Raw genomic sequence first — 22,770 nt, 5'->3', positions numbered from 1 at the left:
ATGAAGATTTTATTGATGATTCCCCCTATTAGATGGTGGTAGTTCAGTAGAAACACTGCGTCATGGTGGCAGGGGGGTCTTTCGTGACATCAGTGGAGCCCTGGTCACGTGACGGCGTCGTCGTGTCGTCCAGTGTCGTCAGTTCCAGGCAGCAGTGCGACTACAGCGGAGCAGCTTTTGCGCTTTTCTGCCATTTAGACGAGATATACAGTCTAAACGCCCGGCAACAAGCGGAACCCAGGTAGGTGTCAATGACTGTAAATGGTGCGGTGCATAAATAGAAGCATCAGGCGGACTGAGGTGACAGGAATATCGCTTTGGCGGTGGACGTCGGCGGCATGGAGCGCACCGTCAAACAACCAGCCGCTGTTTAGAGAAAGCCCAGCTGCCAGATGACTTAAAAGGCGCATGTAGCTGTATACAAGACACACAGATGATACCGCACATCAAATGGTTCTTGAGCGGACTGTTGTTGTTGTTTTTTAAACGGGTATTATTATACTGTGTGTGGGCGCGCGCGCGTTGGGGTCTTCCTCGTCCCAAATAAACTAACTTGGCCACATCATGACGACCCGTAAACCTTATGAAACTGTACATCATTGTGATCTCTGGAAAAGTCATCCCGTGCATAGAAGACACGAGGCAGCTGATGACCCAATTGATTTTCTGGAGGTTGTTGATGTAACAGCTGACAGTGGCGCATTTCTGTTGCTGCTATGGATGCTGCTGAGGCCTAGCTGGATGTGAGCCTGTATCGACGGAGCTTTGTTTTTCCCCTCCGCATCTCAGTGTCATGTAAACTGAATCATTATAATGCGTAGCCTCGTATTTCTTGATATCATTACATCCCTATCTAATAAAGATTGTTAATATGAATGATTAAATGTGGCCTAAAGGTTGTTTTTTACCATGTGATGATTTTCACTTGGCCAATTGATATGGATAAATATTGACGTTTAATGTAGATGTGCACAAATTGAAATAGATTCCACCAACCTTTAGTATACTAGTCTATTACACATAACCATTACTTGTATTTTTAATGAACACAATGACTACTGTACTAGTGCGGTGGATGTATTATATGAACAATATGCCACAGTTGTATGCAGTTGTATCTGCTGTGATGTGTAGATCAGAGATGGTGCTGACACGGCAAGGCACAATGACCATCATCAGTTGGCAGATCCCGCGCTGTGCAGTGTGGGACTACAGCAGGGAGAGCGCAAATGAAACCAAAACTGACGCTTAGCAGACATAGTAGCCAATACGTGATACGTAATATCTCTGACTTTGGTTCACCCCCACAAGCCAGGATCTAATCATAAGAATCTTAATATTTGTATTTTTGCTTTAAAGTTGTCCCTTCTGTTCATTAACTTTCACCAAAATGCAAGAAGAATGCCTCCACCAATGACCCTATAGCACTAGTGGATAGTGAAAGTAAATGAGGTACTAACCCAATCTTTTGTGAATGTCAAGCTTTAATGTAACCTGTACGTTCCTTTGATGATTGGTGATCATCTCCTACCTCGAAAGCCTTGATCAATATATGAGTCTCGTTCTGCAAACTCCCAGTACCACATCCCCGCATTGTGCTTTTGTTTTGATGCCACATACTAACTTGTGAATAGGCCATGGCGTGGTGGTCACTGTGTTCCTGGTATTTTTCAGCCATGCATGCCTTATGTTGAACATGGCTTTTTCAGGGCATTGTGCTGGTCTAATTGTGTTAACATAGCTCTGTGACTGTCCCACTGAATCCCTGGCCCTAACCTAATTCCCTTCTGAGTGATGGCTATCAAGAGCAGCCGGGGCAACTGTCTTTATCCACATGACTGGGGCCACTGTCCTAAGAGGATTTCAAAACGTAATACTTGCGTAGCTCCACATCGAAATCAAAAAACAAATGCCACCTGTATCAAGTTATGTTCAAATATCACCTATGTCATGTTTAGACGCCAGAGCTAATGAGGAAATGCACAACATCAGTCCTGTATTGTGGAAGTGGACAAGTAGACAGAACCCCTTTCATTGTTTGTGAAAGGAATAAGGTATAGGGCCGTTAACTATACTTATATTTGATCATAATAGTATTCATGTCTGACCAAAACGATTGCCTCCAGGGCTGTGTCCGTTTTTGTTCCATAATGTACACAGATTTCTGTTCTATTGTCACACATGCCAAAGCTTTACCGTTTGAGCACAGTGTGTCACATGAAAACACGGCTTGTGGTCAGACAAAACAAGAAAAGCCATTCACAGGCTCGGCTGTGTCTCTGATGATATAACGTGAGGGCGCGACTCTCCGCTGATTTTGAGAGTTACCGTAGAAGCTAATCCATTATGCATAGAAGAAACTGCTCATTGACCACGAGAAAGTCATTTAGTGGTATATGCAAAACGGGGTCACATATTTACTTTATAATTAACATTTACTCTGACTTTTTTTTTGCTTATCTATGAAAAAAACAGTGCACTCACTCTTCTCAAACATTCCTAATGCATTTACAACATCAAAATTTGTCACCGGGACTGAGTTTAAACCAGGTTTCACAACTTTCAGGGAGGAAAACTGTCACTTCACGTAAAAAATGCCTACTAGCCTGACATTTTATGACTGTTTAAAATACTTTAAAACCAGTGTTTTTGGATAAATGTCTGCTTTTACCATATACTAATGGACAAATTTTATTCCAATATAGAAAACATTAAAAAAAATCAAGGATAGCTCCTTTAATACTTATTATCAGTACTTTATTATTTTTCTTTGTAATAATTAAATTAGGAGTTGTTATTTCATTGTGTTTTAGGTCCACTGCAACTTATGTGTTATTTAAAATATTATGTATTATGTGTGTATAATTGTAAATGTCTTTTTGTTGTTTTGCTTTTTGAGTATTGACATAATCCTGCCAAAGTATACCAAACATTTGTCATTGTGACAGGCCTAGGCACAATATTCCTGTCAGGAGAAGTGCCTTTAAAAGGCAGCAAACCTAACTTCAGTCAAATTGACCGCATACGTTTTATTTTGAAAAGTAAACACACTATTAAAGTAGTGGGCATGCTATATTTGTTCAACTGTAATTTGAAGCACAGAGTCCTGTGTGGAAGGTGGACAGCTTTATTTTGCTTCAGTTTTCCCACGAGAGCCACTGGCCTTTTACATCAGTGATTAGATTTTAGTCAGTCCTGTTCCTGCAGTTGTCATATGTGACCGAAAGGCATTAAAGATAATACAGTTACTAGATTTGAAACCAGGGCAAAAGGTGTGTCCTTGTTTTTTTCAGATCCCTTATCTGTAATGCAAATAGCTATACTAAATAATAATTTCAATTTAGGTATGAAAATATAATCTATTACATCTTGTAATTCTACTTTCAAACTGAAATGACGTGTGAATGCTTACTTTGGTCTTGTTATGTAATAGTCACAATAAATAGGTCTGTTACACATGAGCGAGAAGGATTCACTTTACTGAGCTGTCCAGCTCCTGCACTGTTGTTTGGGCATAGGTGATCCACACCTGTTACTAAAGTCATTTAATTTGAGTTTACTGTCACTGTTTGTCAGATATTTAAGTCTGACAGATGACTCTGAGGTAACTCAAACTTTATTGTCAGAGTACTGTGTGTATTTGACTCATTATTGCTTTGTTTCTATATAGATTATCAGTGCTGCAGAGTAAGACTTCCATCACACAATGTCCCAGGACAAGAGTGGATACCCAATAATGGGTGAAACCAACCCACTCCATAACAACGTCTATGGTCCACCCCCTCAGCCGGGGTTTGGTATGCCCCCTCCGAACTACAACCAAGCCCCAGGTCCTTACCCTCCAGCGGCCGGTTACGGGCAGCCAGGATTCCCCCCGGCTGGTCCTGGCTTTGCTCCTGGTCCCTACCCACAGATGCCTTATCCTCAGATGCCCTACCCACAGGGGCCTTATCAGCAAGGACAGGCACAGCCCGGCTTTCCAGGAGACCCAAATCGTAAGTGACTTCATCCCAAAAACATGAATCCAAATCACACCTGAGATCTATTGTATTCATGAAAATGATAATTGTTCTAATTGTTCAGCTATGGGTAGCCCTGGCTATGGTGATGGACCACCTTCTTATTATGATAATGACGAATTCACCAATTCTGGCTTTGAAGACAAGGCGATCCGGCAAGCCTTCATCAGAAAGGTATTTTGAACCTGCACAAGTTAGTACGTTACTTATTTAAAGGCCGAGTTTCTCTGTTGTTTAACGAAGTTCTCTGTTTGTGTCAGGTCTTCCTGGTACTCACGGTGCAGCTGCTGGTCACTTTCTCTTTTGTTGCGGTGTTCACTTTTGTTGATGATGCCAAGTACTTTGTGCGACGTAATCCATGGACATACTACGTGTCCTATGCAGTTTTCTTTGTGGCTTTAATCGTCCTGAGCTGCTGTGGAGACTTCCGTCGTAAACACCCTTGGAATCTGGTTGCCCTGGTAAAAAGATTTTAATTTAATTATTGATACTTTTAATAGTTTTCTCTCATGATCTCATGACTGTTTACTGTAATCTACAGTCCATCCTGACTCTGAGCCTGTCCTATATGGTGGGAATGATCGCCAGCTTTTATGACACGGAGACAGTCATTATGGCAGTGGGCATCACAGCTGTGGTCTGCTTCACCGTTGTGCTTTTTTCACTACAGGTCAGTTCTACTATTGATCTGATTACTTTTCTGTCCATGCTGTTTATACTCTGATAATCGCACATCCAATTGAGCCAATTAAGCCTTTTTCAAAATCAAACAAAGTAATAAACATGATCTGGATTAGTTTAGTCTAGTGTTAACATGTGTTAACAAGTGTCTTGTACTGCTTTTCTCTTTATAGAGCAAGTATGACTTCACTTCCTGTCGTGGTGTGCTGTTTGTGTGCCTGATCGTCTTGATGGTGTTTGCTATTCTCTGCATCTTCATTCGTCACAAGATATTGCATATCGTCTATGCCTCACTGGGGGCTCTGCTCTTCACCTGCGTAAGTCATCTCTATATATTCCAAATGTGAAACACAATGTGAAGCACTTTTCTTTTACTAATACACATTATATTTGTTTTTGTTAGTTTTTGGCTGTGGACACTCAGTTGCTACTGGGAAACAAGAAGCTGGCCTTAAGCCCAGAGGAATACATCTTTGCTGCTCTCAACCTCTACACTGACATTGTCAACATCTTCCTCTACATTCTGTCTATTGTGGGACGTGCCCGTGAATAGGGGGCGTGTTGAAGAAAGAAGACGGCTTGAGACATGCACCTTTACTTTATAAAATGAGGCTATTGTGCCCTTTCTCACACCCCCTCCCCTCTACTTGATGCTTGTTCTTCATTACACTGGTTACATTTAAACAGATGAACAAGTTGTAAAGGGCAGCAGATGATGAAACATGCTTCACACAAGTATGAATAATCCATTTGCTCCTTTTACTAACAAAAAAGATTGTATTTTGTCAATTCAGTTTGCATCTACTCCCGCATTTATTTACAGATGAAGAGACTATGAAGGAGCTTAGTATTATACACACCGATTTGTTTTATTTAAGCCTACTTGTGTGATGCAAATGATCTGCATGGCAGCACTGGAAACACAACGGTAACTCCTTTTATCTGCAGGTAATTCGCTGATGTTGCTGTATAATGTATATAAATGTTATTGTAGGAAATGCCACATCCTCTCTGCTGTTTTAAAGCATTGCTTCATGGGAAATGCACTCTGCCATGAAATGTCAGTATATTAATGCAAGAAGTCTAACAGGATGTACCGTGTGGCATTTAAAATAAGATTGCTATTTATTTAAGGAGGATAGAAGGTCTTTACTTACTTTTCACTTGTTCTGTGGTCAGAAACTAAAATTGTGAGTGATTTTCTTTTTTTTTACGTACCCACTGTGAATTGGTGAATACTCAACTTTTGATTGTGTTTTGATACAATGAAAGAATTGCTGGAGATGTTGATTTAAAAGGTTTGTAGCAGACTGGGTTGCATTTAACTGAAAATTTGATACATTTTTTGGGGACAAAGCAGCATTGATAAGCATACATCACTATGGAGATGAAACATAAATCTTCATGCACTAATAATGTGAAGTCTCATTGTATTTTTTGTTTCCAACTGCATGGTTCGTGTTTGCATGTGCTACTAACGCACAATGTACATATTTTCTTTATCGATGCAACACACTGTTGTTTGACAACCCTGTTAATCTTTAACCCATGTGTTGGCCTTTAATGTGTATATAAAACTGTAGTGGATTGATGTGTATAGATGAGTAATATTTGCATTGTATATTTGCATTGTATCAGTTTGGGGCTGTTCTCCTCTGTACCACTGATTGCTTTTAATTAAAACAATTAATGTCATGTCAATATTATTATTTCATTTACCCAGGTTTGTAATTAGCAAATAGCTCATATAACTTGTTTCACTATAGTTGTTACAGTCACTCCTTGACTTCAACATTTATTTTGCTTGTAACAAATGCCAATTGATGGATGTATGTAGTTTATAAAATTTAACAACATCTTTGTATAACTTGGCCAAGTCATAAGTTGCCCTGTTTTATTGTTTAAAAGTGCATTATGCAACTTTTTATGTGGAATAAAAAAGATAATATTTGTGTGTATTTTACCTGGTAGAGACCCAGCAGTTGAATGAGTGGTCAGCATGGCACCTTTACACTTTTGTATCACAGAGGCCTCTACAGACATAGACAGGGTCCGTCAGCAGTGAAAACCTTCCAAAAACGTGATCCTGGAGCTTGTAGAGGTCACTGTGATTGAAAGTAAAGGGGCCATGCTGACCACTTATACAGCCCTACAAGCACTACAAGGTCAAACACACACAAATATCAACTTTTTTTTCCCGACATAAAAAGTTGCATAATGCACCTTTAAGACAAAAGTCAGATCTCAGAACTCAACTCCGTAAAAAGCTCCTCGCAAAAATATGTCTGTGTAAACCTACCTAAGTTATCTGAAAACATTTAACGAGCAAACATGATGATGATGATGATGATGTCCAGTTGGCGCCAAAACAACTCGACTTGGTCCCTGAGCTTTTTGCTTCACGGCCTTCTCGCTTCGACGTGGATCTGTGTCCCTGAGCGAAGAAAACGACCATTTTGGCTGAAATGCTGCGAACAATGGCAGGTAAGACATTAAAAGCTTAAAAGAGGCTATGTGCTATAACATATATTATTAAAATAAAACTGACAAACTTAAGTTTATAAAAATTTAACAAATCACTCAGTGACAGCATGCTAATGTCAATGCTAACACGTTGGGGCCACAGAACGGGACTTGTAAACTTAATTTATTTAATTAATTACTTGAATAAAATATCAAAACGCCGCACTAAACTGTGTTGTACAGGGTCAAACAGTGCTGTATCTAACGCTAACGGTTGGTTGCTTAGTGTACGTTACATTATTATCTGCTTAGAAGATTTACGTTATATTTGCATTACAGGAAAGGAACTGGATGAGCCTAAAGTTGAGCAGCTGTTGGCAAAACTGAAGAGGCTTCAACAAGGTAATTTATTACATAGTTTACTCACAGGGGTGAACTTTAAGATATGATTAAAAACACAAACACACATTTGAAGTAAAGTGCAATTTATTTTAGTTTAGAGTATATCGTCCAACGGCGGTTTGAATATCAGTTCATCATCTTGACGTGAAATTACTCTTTGTAACTTCCGCTTCCGCATGGAGTTTACATTTTATTTGTATTTTAAGTAAACCTAACCTTGTTTAGATATATCTTCAGTCTAGCTGATTAAACATGGAGTCTGTAGTATTTCCTGTTCATTGTGTTCCTCAAAGTCGAAATCTTAGTCGTGTTTTTATGATAAAGTAAGGTGTCGTAGGTCTCAACCAATGAGAGGCCGGTATGCAAATTTAAAGTACAATTTCCTTGCAGTCTGTTCAGATAACGTAACCTACAAGTGAAACAGCGAACAGATTTAAGTATACTGCGAGGGTATGGGTATAAAAACATTGTTATTTTACGTTTTTTAAAGCGGCTTTACTGTCCTGTCCAGACACTCGAAGCCTGACTCAGACTCGCGTGCACACAGTTCATAGCAGCTGCCGACACAACAGTAGAGTATCTTCAGTGAGGTACATCCTTACCTGTTACTCCTCCGGGAGTATCAGATCATGATGAATGGAGACACATGAGATATGATTATTATCTCCCTCTCCGGGGAACTGCAACTTTCCGTGAGAGCCATTCTGACCATTATGTTAAAGATAAATCAAGTTACTCTGGAGTATTTCTGGATGTACTCATGCCTGTATAAACACATCTTTGTAAAGACTATTCTGACTGGCTAGGCTATGTACATTATCACATGTGTTTTTGAAAAGCTTAAGCCATCTGATTCTGATTAAGTTTAATGCTATTGCAAGCACTAGCCAAATGAGTCTCAAATTCAAAAATAAGAATAAAATACTTACAGTGAAGTGAGCTAAATGCTGATTCAAAGTAGTAGCACAAAATTGCATGACTAATTTAAATCTCACTTTGGGTAGGAAAAAGAGCGCTTCCTGAAGTATGATTAAAAATCAAGGGTGCTCTTTGCACCTCTTAGGAGGTCCAAAAGTGTGCTGGATCAAAAAACAGCAAACAATGATAAATACAGTTTTGGGAGCTACTTAGTTAGGTAGCTATGATTTTTAATCGTGTCTAAAAAGCTCCAATGCATTTCAGCCTAAAAGCCGTCATCAGTTACCAGTAAGTGCCTTTTTTTAGTTTAGTTTTTTAAGCTTGATGAGTAGAGACAATACTAGCCTGTAGGGCTGGCCGATTCTGGAAAAAAAAAAATCACGATTATTTTCCCCATATTGATCGATCTCGATTTTCGATTTGATTTAATTTTTTATTCAATCTTTTAAACCTCAGTTCAGACAAAAAGAAATGCTCTCATCAAGTCTCATTTAACACACAAAAGTCTTCCATTGTCTCGTTCCAAACTCCAAAACTAGGTACAGTTTGTGCCAAAGAAATGGCTGTAAACTTGTTGATTCTAAAGTCTCATGACAAATATTGACATTGAACAAAGTAGAGTTTGCAATTTCGATTAATTTTCGATTAATTGCCCAGCACTACTAACCTGGCACGTCCAGGGGATATCAATAGCTGGTACAGCGGTGAGTCAGGGTTTTTCCAAAGGTGATTCTTGGACACACCAGCTTGAATTTCGTGCTGCCTTCGCGGGTCTTTTTGACCCGCTGGTATGTTCTGGGCATTTGGATGCAAGGTGACACAAGGCGCCCTTCCAACCTTCTCAGTGTAAATGTGAGTCAACTCAATATTTTTCTTTTTGTAATTGTAATAATAATTTTCCATAAATTATGTTTTTACTACATATATGAGCTTCAGAATATGATATGACTCTTACATACAGCAGAAGTCTGAAGTTCTGTCTAAAGCAGAAGCTCCATGACTTCCTTCTTCACTTCTCAGTCTGTCACTGAAGAGCAATGAGGCCTCAGCCTTTTTACTGGAAACAAAGAGCTCACTGTATTTAGTGTCATGTTACTGTCACTCATGGGCTGTTTCCCAATTGCCAGGATCCTCGGCGTCTCGACCACTTCGGACGTCATTTGCGTCATCACGGCGCCGCCAAGTGGTGTTCCATTTCACTTGGACCACTCGCACCCTCGCAGCTCGACTCCTCCGTTTGGCTCATTTACGAAGGATACAGCAGTGGATCCTCCGCTGCCTCGGAGAGCTGAAATTACCCATGATGCACTGCAGCATAGTTTCTTTTTTCTTCTCTCGCAACACTTTATTAGTTTGAACTCACTTTAAAAAAAGGTTTGTTCCACATAAACAGTTTCCTGGCCTCTGTTATTCATAAAACAGTTGTTTTAATGAGCATAGATTGACACGTGACCTGACGCAGCCGCTCGCTCCGGAGGCCGTTCCATTTGAGCTCAAAGGCGGCGGAGAGAGGACACTCCGCTCCGTTTTGGAGGAGCCGCCACCGAGGACGTCAACGAAGTGGCCAAACGGAGGACGGATCCTCGCAATTGAGAAACAGCCATGGTGTCTGACTAAAGTCTAACTCTGAAGAAAGTCAACTCACATTTACACTGAGAAGGTTGGAAGGGCGCCCCCTTGTGTCACCTTGCATCCAAATGCCCGGAACATGACAGCGGGTCAAAAAGACCCGCGAAGGCAACACAAGGGTTAAGTTATTTAATCAAATACATTGTATTTAAAACAAAAATATACAGTATACATTCAGGGCTGTTCTAAAGTGTTGCTGTTTTCTGTAAAAGAGAAATATTTTAACCGTAATTCTTCATTATAATGTATTATTGTAGTGCAGTATTCATTATAATAATGTCCTGATACTTGTGCACCTTACACTTCAGTGAAAAGTTATGGCTGGAAGACTCTGTACAGGAAATATAACTCTGACTCCAGGTGGTAACTTGAGCCATAATTGACCCTTCATGTCATTTAAACATTTTTTGTTGTTGTTTCATCATAATGACTCTATGTTCTTTCATACTAACAAAATCTGATCATGTGCGGTACTTTTTAAAGATAAAAGAGTCTTAGAAGAGGAAATCCAAGAGATCCAAACCGTCAGTGAATCTCTGCAGAAGGACCTGGAGGCCTGTAAGAACCTTTATATCAAACATTTATGTGAAATACTCAGTGGCAGTGCTTCCTGATTCATTATTTATTATTCATAATATTACACTGTATATGTTTTATTATGTTTTACATCGTAGTATTTTGCGTTTCTGAATGGTATTGTCCCTGCAGTGCAAACAGAGTCTTATCAACTGGAGGGAATCCATAAAGAAAAAGAAGGTACATGTTTTATTTACTTTACTTGATTCTGTCCTAATTCTGACTATTTTGGTTGTTCCATAATTCCAAGTTGGCATAGATTCCGTTAAACATACAGTATGTTTAAATCTAAAAATATTGGTACTATTTCCATGTCCTGTAGAGATGTACCAGAAGCTTCAGTATCAGTCTGAAGATTCAGAGCAGGACTTTGCCAGGTCAGATTTTCACTACCATCTTGTGATGTATATTCTCCAGCAGAGGGCGGTAAGTTGAAACATCAAACTAAATGTGAATCCACTTAAATATACCTGTGTACATTTTTCAGGCAAATAAAGCTTAACAAGTCAAATGAAGAGCTGTCGGAGCAATATAACTGTGAGATTCAGGCCATTAAGTTAAAACACCGGAAGCTGAGGTAAAACCGATAACTTTGTGAGCTAAAAAGAAATGTAGCTCTCATTGCAAAAAATGTAATCTATTTAATTTCCCAGAATTAAATTTGAAAACCAGATTCACCAGCTCATTCAGCAGCAAAAGAACCTGTACTCCGTGTTTGTATGTGTCATTTCTATCGTAAAGTATATGCTCAATATGTGACGGCCTAATCGTACATAATATAACACACTTGATAAAACAGATGTCAGACAGACTGCCAGCTGAAGTCGAAAGTGCTGAGAATACAAAAGACCAGCTGTTGTCTGCTGGTGAGCCCCCTATGAGCCCCTCTACCCAATTTTCATCCTTTTCTTATTAACTACAGAATGCCTTTGTACCAATTGTATTGTTTTGTGTGATGTAAGAAAAAGTGAAGATGGCCCAGATCAACTCACTGGAAGAAGAAATAGAGAAACTGAAGCAGCAGAAGCAAGACTCGCTAACGGCTGTGGTACAAGAAGCGTAGGGCTGTGTACACCAAGCAAACTGCTATTATAATATGTTATTGATTATTATTGTCATTGAGACACTTATTTCTGCATGAATGTGGATTTAAATCTATAAAATTTGTCACATTTTAAATTGTTCAAACCATATAATATTTAAAAGTAAATAATAAAATAAAACACTGAAAGTCATAAATGTACTGTGCTTTAGGTTAGGTTTCATCTGTACAGAATTTAATACAAACACAATAAAAAATGGAAATACAAATTTAATAAGTCCTGGTGCAATCGATTTGTCCCTTAATAGTAATTGTGTTCCTTTCATAACAATACTTCCCTCAAAATGTTCATCATGTACTCTTTCATAAACACATTGATCTCTTCAAACTATTAAATATCCACACACAACCTTTAAAATAAAATGCAATACTGCTGCATCGCGAGAGCACATGAACTGCATGAATCATACACAATTGTTAACAGTAAGTCATACATCTGAAGAGCTTGACTCCCTGTATCCCTTTTTCCACTGAAAGCTTTTGCTTTAGAATCTCATAAGAGAAAGTGGCACATTTTCAGTCATGACAAAAAATATTTCTGCTTTATTTACATATTTTTGTATATGAAACAACAGTTTTATGCTGAAAAACCTTGAGCCAGCATTCTTAAGTTATTGTTAACATTGCAAAAATAATAAACTAAATCCAAGAGGCTCCAACTCCTCATTTTATGCTTCTGATTTTCAGGTTACCGGAATAAAAAAAAAAAATCATATTCTGCTTGTACAAGTACTTGCCTGCACATTTTTGCCTTCATTTACAACTTTTAACTAGTGTCCTTTTAAGATGCCTTGTGCCTCTGGTTTATTGGCACACTGGACTCATGTCACTCACACCATAAACACTTTATATACTGCCATGTTTTGAATGGCTAAATCTATCTATCTATGACCTTTACTTCAGATGCCATCAGGGTTGCCAGGTATCAGCGGCCAAACCCGCTCAAAAGTATCTGGAAAAAAAAAACACTCAAAACCTGTGATAGTGAATATAAGGCTGGAGTTTACTGGTTTACTGAGCCACTATGCTCCTCTGATGATGTGGGACCACCCCTTTCTCCTTCTCACTCAAAATAGTGATTTTCATTATGGGATCAGCTAAAATAAAAATGGCCTATTTTACATGGAAAACAGCACAGCATTGTATATTTTTTTTACCTGTGGAAAAGCTTAAAAAGCTGCCCAATCTCGTGGGATGAACACAAACTCGGCAACCCAGGGTACTGTGCATAAATTATTTTCCACTTCTTCACCGCAATAGGTAAAAGTACAAACACACATTCAAACTGACTTGAGTGTCTTTTTAAGCTTTTTGTGCAGTCTGTTCAAGTGTACTTTTATGAAAATCCTGGAATGGCTGCCAAGCCAGAGAGGTACTTTGAGATTGTCGTTGGCACAATTGGACAGTGGGTCATTTTGATCATCTTGCATAAATACTTTCCAAATAAGAGGGCGCTCCTCCATCTTTCGTTATCCCAGGTTATTCCCCATCTGTTAATAGAACAACAGGGATAATAGTGAATGCAACAGTGTGATCACCTGGCATACCGAGACTGTTATTTCAACTAAAATAACGTCATCATGAATTAAAAAAAAAAAGAAATGCATAGAAATAAGGAGCACCGAAGGTGCTACCAACATTTATTTTCACGGATTATCTTTTCATACAGTTTAAAATATCTATTTAGCTCTCAACCCAAGCCTTATTAAATCATAGGTGTAAAAAACGAACACGCTAAACTAATAACTACATTAAATATAAGACTCAAACCCAGTCTTACACAAAAAACTTTTTACATATCTTTTCCTTCAACATTACAAATATCCTCTTTGCTACGATAAACTACCTCAAAGCGGCTGTAGACTTTCTTCTCCTTCCTTAAACTTTCTATCCTTTTCAGCAGCCCTTCCCGTTCCTGGGTGTTGCTTTGTGGTCGCAGGAAGCGGTTTCGCCTGATGGAGTTCTGTCTCTCCAACCCTTTGTCCGCACTGTCGCTGTCTCCTCCGGACTCTTCTCCCCGCTCCTGACGATTCTTTTGGCTATTTGCAGAAATCTGCTCCAAAATGACTTTTGTATCATCACGAAGGTTGCTGCTGAAAAGCACAGAGCTGCCTGAGGCTTGGTATCGAGAGGGCCCTGTGAGATTTGTCTTGTTTGAGCTTGTGGATTGCTCAGTAGTGGGCACAGTTGTAGCAGTTGTTGTAGTAGCTGCATTATGAGAAGGAGTAGAATTTATGCTTAGCTTTTTTCCCCCGCCTGTCACTTCTGTGACTGTGGCCATGTTTCTGTCTTCTCCAGCTGATTTCTTGTCTTTATCTTTGGGACCTAAAATCCCTTTTAGCCTCTGAGTCTGCTTTTTTAGGAAGTCAAGTTTGCCTTCACCCTTTCCCTCTGTCAGAGTATTAATTGAAGTAGTAGATCCCATAACTTTTTTCAATCCATCTTTTAATTCATCACGGGGTAGAGTTGAAGAGCTATGGGATCTTAACTTTTTTAATTCACTTTTCTCTGCGTCTGTGGCGTCAGTCGTCAGAATCTCCTCACCAGCCGAGATACGGCGAGGATTTAGTCCTTTTAGTTTCAATGGATCTCTCTTGAAGATCTTTGGTGAAGGTAGAGGTTTTAGAGATTTGAAAATGTCTTTCTTTAAACTCTCAGGGGGATTGTCGTCTTTGGTTGCTTGAGATGTATCTGTTGACTTATGGTAACTTGGTGGCTTGGCAGAGATAATAGGTGGTTTTGATGAGCTAAATGAAGATCTACGTGTCAACTCTGCAATTCTTGAAGATATGTCCAGCTTCTTTGGTTCAGTTTCTGCAGGTGGGACTAAAGGAGCTGGTTTCTTTGACACTGTAGTATGAGTATGAAGAGGTTTTTCCTCAACATCTGGCTTTTTTTCAACAGGCTCTGGAGCTTTTAATGAGGAGTCAGTGTCCATTTTAGAAGCTTTTCTCTTAGCAGCTAAATCATTGAAGTACTGAAGTCGACTGGCTGGGTCGTTCATATTCAAAGACGATGTTTGCTGGTGATTGAGAGTGTCTGTTGTGGTTTCAGTCTCTGCAGTTGAGGTCGTCTCAGTTTTGTGAGGTTCATCTTTTGTTTTGTCCTTTGGGATTTCTGTTTTTTCGTGCTGCTCTGTTTCTTTTGCTTTAAATGGTCTTTCTTTAGGTTCTATGTCTTTATCAGTTTCTTTCTCCTTTTCATCAGCTTTCTTTCTCCACTCAAAAGGCTCACGATTTCTTCTCTTTTCTAAAATTTGGGCTACAATTGATGAGGTGCGAATTGCGTCCAATTCTTCGTCCTGCTCAGATGCAGGCTTTAAACCTAAACTTCCTGTGTGCATTTCTGCTTTTGAAGAAGAGAATATAAGCGAGGAGCGCAGACGGGAGCTACGTTGAAGGAGTGGGTTAATACGTGAGCGAAATGATTCATGCTTTGACAGTAAAAGCTCTGGAGCCTCTTTTGCCTCAGTATCAACTCCCATTTCTCTGGCTAGCCCTCGCTCTATTTCTCTATCCTTTTTTTCATAAACAAATGGCTTCAATTCACTGACAGAAGAAAGTACATCCTTAGTTGTTGTTGCTGTTACAGTGTCTTTTTTGCTCTCAGGGAAAATTGGTTTTCCATATCGTGGTCTTGGAAATTCTGGTTTGTTGGGAAGAGTCACTGGTTCCTTAAATCCAAAGCGTGTAGGTGGGGTTTCAGTGGGCTGTGGCGGCTCTTCAAAAGTATCAGGACCCAGAGGCTGGCTAATTCCTTCTTCTCCACCGTCCTCGTATGTGCTCAGATATGAATGAATTCTCCAACTCCTCATGCCTTGCTTGGCATCTGGGTCTTGTTCGCTGTCTTGATCTGGCTGTGTTACATACTGTTTCTTCTCAGGTGGGTGTAACTGTGTTGGTGAGCTTTGACAAGCATATGCATGACCTATGGTTGGTCTCTTGTTGGAAGAACCTCCTTCGTATCTCCCAGCTAAAGGAGGCGCAATTTGCCCATCATGTCCTAGATCATCTGATGAAAAATAGTCCTGGGTGTAGTTTCCGGGTTGGAGCTCTAAATCAGAACGCATGCTTGACTCTGAGTGTTGGTCAATAGCAAGCTGTGGTGGCCGGCCTCGAAGTCTGTCGTAGTGCCCATGGCCAGAACCAGGCCCAGGCCCTTCATTGTAGAATTGATTTGTAATGGCCTGATCCCTGTAAGGCACAGACAACATAGTTTATTAGTCAAATGACCGTTAGGGCAACTATTACAAAATGATTTAGAACAAAATAAGGCAGGTAAGGGCATTTACCTGTGAAGGTCTGTCTCATCCAAATTATTCAGAACTCTGTGTTTCATAAACTGCCTGGAGGATAAGTAGTTTTCTTGTGTTCCTTCTGCATAACTGTGCCTCTTGAAAACACTAGTCCCCATCTCCAGCTGTCTGGAAACAATGGACCTTCCTTGCTCCAGAAAGGACTGCTGTAGGCGAAATTGTTGCTGAGAATATTTCCCAATTGTTATTCCGGCACCAGGTTCAACGGTGTGGCGAAATGGGTCATTCCTCCGGAAAGGAAGGGCAAGGTTACGATCAGTTTCTCCATAGGGAAATGCAGGGGGAAGTTCTGGCTGCCTGCGGTACCCTAAGGGGTTTCTCAAAGATTGAGTCCTTTTTAGTCCAAATTGGCTGCTAAAGTAGCTGCCAGTGCTGCTAGTTTCAGATAAAGCAAGTGCATCTGATGGGTCCACCACTAAAGGCTCTGACTGAGCAAAGAGGATTCGAAACTCTTCATCAAATGTTGTTACAAGCTCCCCAAGGAAGAGGTGGGCGATACAACGATGAATCTTCTCATAGGACCACATGAAACTAAAAATAGTCAGAAAAACATTATTGATATACATATATATTTTTTGCAATATCGTAAGTCACAAGAATAAAGAAATGTTTACCTGTAGTTTCCACTAAGTACAGCTTTGCAATCAACGAGTAAAAAGCGGTCTTTCACTTGGCCTTTGAAACTTTTTCCAGTTCTTGAATGATAAGTTATCCCTGATACAGTCCTGACACGCATCAGCTGTAAAACAAATAAAGGTGTAAGCTTTAGTAATAATGATGTCTTACACTTGTATTGGACCATAGAAGTCTCTGTTCACAAATTTCTCAAAGCGCTACACTGTCGTCATTCATTAACCACACACTTGATTGTGGTAAGCTACTACTGTATTGATAGCTTCTCTGGAGTAGACTGACAGAAGCGAGGCTGCCATTCTGCGCTATCTGCCCCACTGACCACTCACACTCTACATTCACATATGTCGGTGGGTGAAGTGCCTTGCCCATGGACACAATGACAATCTGTATCTGTGGGAGCACGAATTTGAAAAGCCAACTTCTCGATTATTGGACGACCGGCTCTACCATCTGAGCCACTATCACAAACATGTAAACAATGTCGTAAAACTGTGAAGTGTTAAATATCAGAGAAGAATTTAAGGCTGTTTGAAAACACTTACAGGAATGAACTCCAAGTTTACTTTGCAGTTATTAACCATAGAGACAAAATGTGGGGCGTCCAGCTCATCAAGGAGAATATAAACCGGAACATGCCGCGCTGCTGCTTCAACTAAGTCACCAAATATATCGATATCTGTAAACATGTCCATCACAATTGCAATCACCTGTAGAGGAAATAAGAAAGGAAAGAAAGAGTAATATTCTCATTAAATAGGTTATATTGGTTAATTCATTGTAGCTATTAGTATAATAAGGATAAAAGAGCAAATGGATAACTTTGCCGCCTGCTTTTACATTGAAGACAAAGTAAAAGTACAATATTTCCATATTCTCAAATGTTTGTGGCTATTGTGTTTTGAACATACTTGGTGTGCATTTTTGATGAGTCTGCGGGCCTGTTCCTTGATGCTTGGCATATCAGGGTCAGAAGGGTTGACCAAAGTGGTGACTTCAGTTGGGCCAATGAAACTGTGTTGTGGGAGGGGCCAGCCCAGGTCCAGTCCAGGGGCTGCCAGATCTGACTGCATTGGCCAATAGGTGTCTGAGGATCCTTCAGTTTCCAACCCTCTGTCATGGTATGTCAAGTCAGTCACACTGGAGCTGTGGCTGGGGCCCTGGCATGTGCATTTGATGTGTTGAATTTCTGGTTGGGCCAAGAAACTGGGGATTTCTGTGGTCTGGAGAAACTCCAAATAGCCCTGGCACGATGGGAAAAAATGCATTTAAGTTGCAAAACAGTAAGTGAACTTTTGACAATAAATAAAAGACATAGCTGCAGTTACCTGAGTGTCATTTTCTATGAGAGCATCAATAGCAATGCGGTACTCCTCGCGGTAGTGAGGAGGGAGGAAGTTTGGATCAAGAGGATTATCTCCCAACGACGAACTCTGAGACCGATGAGCCATGATTGAAGTGAGATGGTCCTGAGAAAAAAGGGAGATGGCAATAAAGTCACAAAACAGGGTTGTAGTTTCAGTACAATTTTACATATCATCAACTAAATATTAATTTATTTAAATGATTTTGTTTTATTATTGTGTTTTATTTGTCACACTATAAACACTAGAGGCTAACTACAACATTATGTTAATTGTCAACACATCCAGCAAAACTGCCCATTAGACAAAACAAAACAAATTTGTGTTTACCAATGTAAATGCGGCTGTAACAATGTGCAATTAATTTAAATTGACTCGAAGTCAACAATATGGATACAAACAAAACGAGCTGCTAAATGACAGTAAAATGATAAGATGGAAGAAAACCAAAAAAAAAAGGGCGGTGCACAGAACAGGTATGAAGCATTGTAAGGACAGGTTCTGTCATAACTCTGCTTAGAGAACTTGTCTTGCTGGTGTGTCATAGCAACACAGGAAAGGAAAATCTATCAACCAATGGAAACATGGTTATGTGACGGGTCTCGGCTTGACTATATTTTTGTACTAAAATATGTACTCTGCATAGCATCATTACGTTTTATAGGAGATACGGCATATTGCATACAAGGATTGACTTTACTTTTAAACCAACTGCTTGTTTAGATTTTCCAGGACCAAATCAAGCATCATCTTTTTGTGCTGAACACAACTGAGTGAACATTACTACTTATTTGAGCAAGAGTTATTTGGTTGCAGGTAATGAATGTGGCAATGTATCTGGCCCACCATCCATACATTAGTTTTGTCTTCCTCATGCGACCCAACGGGACACTGCTCATCAATATTTCACTGGACCTTGACAGCTGCACCAACTATGGGTCATTCTCTGATGAGTTTTCAAATGGACGTTGGGTTGTAATGATGGTATATGTTGCATGTTTGCTTCTAAACATTGCATCATGTGGTCGCTGCTGCCCTTACCATGTTTTATGTGAGGATAGTTAGTTTCCATGGAGAGGCACACGCTGCGGTAAACTATGCTTGATTGACAGCAGACTTTGTAATGCAGCTTTGTGACCTAGGGTCTGAATAGGTGGTTCAAATGTTATATGGTATTCTCTGTATGTGCGGCCGCTTCTTTGTAAACTTCCATGCCCTGTTCCTATCTGATAATGAAGGGTTTACCCTGACAGTCAGAGGGGAGAGCCGATAGCATTCAGTAGGATGGTGATTCAGAGAAGCCTGGTCTGGGCTAGCCTGAGGTTAACTTTCAACACACTGCAATGGGGTGATTCATCTGCTATAGCAAAATGGCCTTCATCCTGCTTCCTGGCTCATTCTTGTGGCATGCAGTTCCAATTTTAAGTTTCAGAAGGCACAGAGGCATGCTGAGCACAGATGTTGACTGCACATTGCACAGTGGCTTTTATGCAATGAATTCAAATCAAATGAACTTTTATCTAATCAACTTTGGTTTCTCTTTGATTTTAAAGCAAAGTCCACCCTTTCCCATATGCAGTAATACCGTACAACAAATGCCAGCACAACTATGAAGTCATGTCAAAGTTGAGGTCTAAACAAAATAAGAAAAAACTATAAGAGACTTAAAGTTTAAATTCAACTTGTGTTAGTTTTGTTTGTTTGAGAGAATGCATAGGCTAGATTCTTGACTGAGGTTTATGCTCAGCGCTCATAGGCCGAAGGAATTTTGCCTGGAGCATGAACGGTATAAACTAGATTGTGCTGAGAAAGCATTCCGACACATAGCTTCAATAACCGCCATAAAGAAATGCGCACCGACTTGTACACTGCACCAAACAACAGCCTGCTTTCTATTTTGAAAACTTAAAATGGTAAACACACCGACACAAATTAACCTGAGCTAAATATGAGCCACTTTGTTGACCTACATTGTGCCCCATAACGCTGTTTGGTGGTGTTTAAACCTCTGGGTCACAGCAAAGGAACAGATGATGACACTCGCAATAACAACAACAACGACAACTTCATCACCTTCAGAAAACACACTAGGGTTTGGTTTATTGTTTTGGAAACTAGCTGTACTGTGAGCATTGAACTGTGACAATGGTGATAAAGATCGTTCTCATTTCCCCTTAAAGCTGCCCTACCTCTTTGAATTATGAATCTCTCTATTGGCCAAAAACGACGTACACTCCCAACAATGAGACTGAAACATTAGACCCCCACCAGGAGATCCACCATTAACAAAAACAATGGCGGCTACTCAAGGCTGATCCACTCAATTATTACCTTAAGGTTTGCTCAGTTGTTTGTGTCAGTATTGTAGCAAGCTGCTGTGATGTGCATTTAAATGCTCTTCTTGGCCAATGTTGCTAAATCTAATCTGATTGTATGTTTACTAATCTGTATCTGTTAAGTTTAGGATGGAATTGTTAACATCCAAAGTCAATAATGTAGACCGTATGATTTATTATGTTACGTAAATGTATGTTGGGTTAGGCATATATAAGCTTTATTGCCACAGCCTACGAATTTTGAAAGGAAAAAAAAAGGAATGTATATTGCTCAAATAAACTAAACTAAACAAAAGTCTTATAGTTACCCACAATGACAAATATGCTCATATAAGTATAAGATAGTCTTATATATTTGATTTCTTAAATTACTGGGAAGGCAGGCGCTCAAAGTATAATATGTCTTTAGTCTTCTGTGCCTCATACAACAGATCCGCACACACCTCACTAAACAAACACTCACTGGGCATACCTCTAGGTTGGTTTATTTTGTGTGATAATTTGATGGGAACAGGCTGAAAAGGGAATGCCTTAAAACAGGTTTGGATGGACAAGCCAGTAATCAAGAGGTGCTGCTGTCAGGCCCTTTCAGTGCTGCTCTGTCACATCAACGCCGGCAGATTTAGGATGAGAACAAACAACAAGCAGGCCTTGTCTGTCTATAGATCTAACACAGCACAGCACTGTATTGAGACAATATGACAGACAACTCAAGGTCATTTACTGTACATGTGGTGAACAGAAGCTCCCACCAGAGCTCCATGTTATAAGATGAAACCTTTCCCTAAATGTCCTCTCTCTAAGTCTAAAAATGTCCTCTAAATGGTGCCCCAGTCAAATGTTCCGACTCTTGAAATGACTGTGGTCTCATTGAGTGGAAAATTCAACAATAAAACCATCTTGCCTCTCACAAAACGCAGATCGCTCATACTTGAGTAATAACACCGACGGACAAACAAAGAGTCCTTTCACTACTATCAGTTTGAACCGAGCACGGCTTAAACATTATATCCCATGGCGAGACCCACGTTTGTAGTTGGCACTGGGCACAAAAAAAAGAAGAAAAAAGAATTACAAACTTTTTCCACATGCCTGGTTGTATTCCTAAGTAGTGACTCAGACTAAAAGGAGGTAAATCCAATACACTCTCTTGTAGCCTATAGGGTGACATCTATAGCTTTTAGTGAACACATGGAGTTCTATTACTGGGGTCTATTATCTCTCTTGGAATCTTCAAATTACAGGAATCTTCACTTAGCATAAATAACAAAGACCTGCTGTGCACAGTGTACTCAGGCTTGTAAAAGTGTCCTTTTCGGGGTTATCATCCCTTCTCTCTTAGTTCTGGTTTATAGCAAAATAACCACATTCACTGCACATCATCTCCTATTGGGCAGATTTTACTCACAGTTTATGCTCCGCTTTGAAAGTGGACTGACATGTTTATCCCACTGCTATAAATAAGGAATAAAGAACAAAGGATCCCACAGTAAAAAGAGAAGGTTTTGGCATCTACCTGTGACTTGCTGCTCTATAGGGCAGGTAGTTAGTGAGAATACAGGAAAGAAAGAAATTGTGTTTGCAACTTAACTTTGCAACAAGTGACATAACAAAAAACAGAAAACACCCTATACATGTTTTGTTAAAGTAAGCCCTATTTAAACATGTTCAGAGCGGGTGTATAAGACATCGAGGAAGTTATTCAGTGCCGTCTCCATTGTTCAGTGTCTGCAGACAGTTCAGCAGCCTACCTCCTGACTGTTGCAGAACTTGTCCTGTCGCTTTGCTCTCAAAGTCTTGCTCCGCTGAAACCTCCCGTCCGTTGTCTCACATTCCTCTATCCCGGACCCCCGGCGGTGCCCCCTTTCCAAGTGCCCGCTCGCGATTAACAACCAAACCCCCGGCGAGGAGTAGACGCGCGCCAGGCCCGGGACGGTTTCGCTCGGCGGGAGGAGCAGCTCCTGAGCCGCCGCTAACAGGACACGGACCAGCGCTGAATGAGGAAGGAGCAGGGCAGGGCTTTCCCACCGGTGAGACTCCTCCCAAACTCGTCCATCACTGGGACAGCGCACCATTGGAAGTTCAACAAGCGGTGGCATATTTCAAAAGTGAATGGCTTTTACTGTGGCTTTATAGAGTGAAAACATACATTAAAGCTGTTTACATCATAACAAATGTGTGGTAGTAGGATTATAAACTCACATACTGCTGAAAAGTAAAGAAAAAATATATAATTCTGCTATTAAAGTACATTTTCTTCCTTTCAGTCAAGCTTGAGATTGTTGATGTCATGTGTCTAGGCATACAACTATGTGCCTGAGGCGGGGTCTCC

At 40.1% G+C, this 22,770-nt stretch overlaps 2 protein-coding genes across 2 annotated transcripts; one reads left to right on the top strand and one right to left on the bottom strand.

Moving 5' to 3' along the window:
• Positions 1 to 93: 93 nt before the first annotated feature.
• Positions 94 to 6,365, top strand: grinaa (glutamate receptor, ionotropic, N-methyl D-aspartate-associated protein 1a (glutamate binding)). The gene is made up of 7 exons (XM_079571173.1): positions 94 to 241; positions 3,671 to 3,995; positions 4,084 to 4,193; positions 4,280 to 4,480; positions 4,561 to 4,689; positions 4,874 to 5,017; positions 5,104 to 6,365. The coding sequence occupies exons 2-7, from the start codon at positions 3,707 to 3,709 to the stop codon at positions 5,251 to 5,253; spliced, it is 1,023 nt and encodes a 340-aa protein (XP_079427299.1). The 5' UTR covers positions 94 to 241; positions 3,671 to 3,706; the 3' UTR covers positions 5,254 to 6,365.
• A 6,509-nt stretch (positions 6,366 to 12,874) lies between these two features.
• fam83hb (family with sequence similarity 83 member Hb) lies at positions 12,875 to 22,274 on the bottom strand. The gene is made up of 8 exons (XM_079570727.1): positions 22,190 to 22,274; positions 18,067 to 18,207; positions 17,650 to 17,982; positions 17,284 to 17,448; positions 16,720 to 16,844; positions 16,082 to 16,636; positions 13,637 to 15,983; positions 12,875 to 13,280 (listed from the first exon to the last, which is right to left on the bottom strand). The coding sequence occupies exons 2-8, from the start codon at positions 18,187 to 18,189 to the stop codon at positions 13,260 to 13,262; spliced, it is 3,669 nt and encodes a 1,222-aa protein (XP_079426853.1). The 5' UTR covers positions 18,190 to 18,207; positions 22,190 to 22,274; the 3' UTR covers positions 12,875 to 13,259.
• Positions 22,275 to 22,770: the final 496 nt, after the last annotated feature.

This window comes from Gobius niger (assembly GCF_951799975.1).
Source record: "Gobius niger genome assembly, chromosome: 14".
Classification (NCBI taxonomy): Eukaryota; Metazoa; Chordata; class Actinopteri; order Gobiiformes; family Gobiidae; genus Gobius; species Gobius niger.
This window is presented reverse-complemented; position numbering and strand designations above follow the sequence as displayed.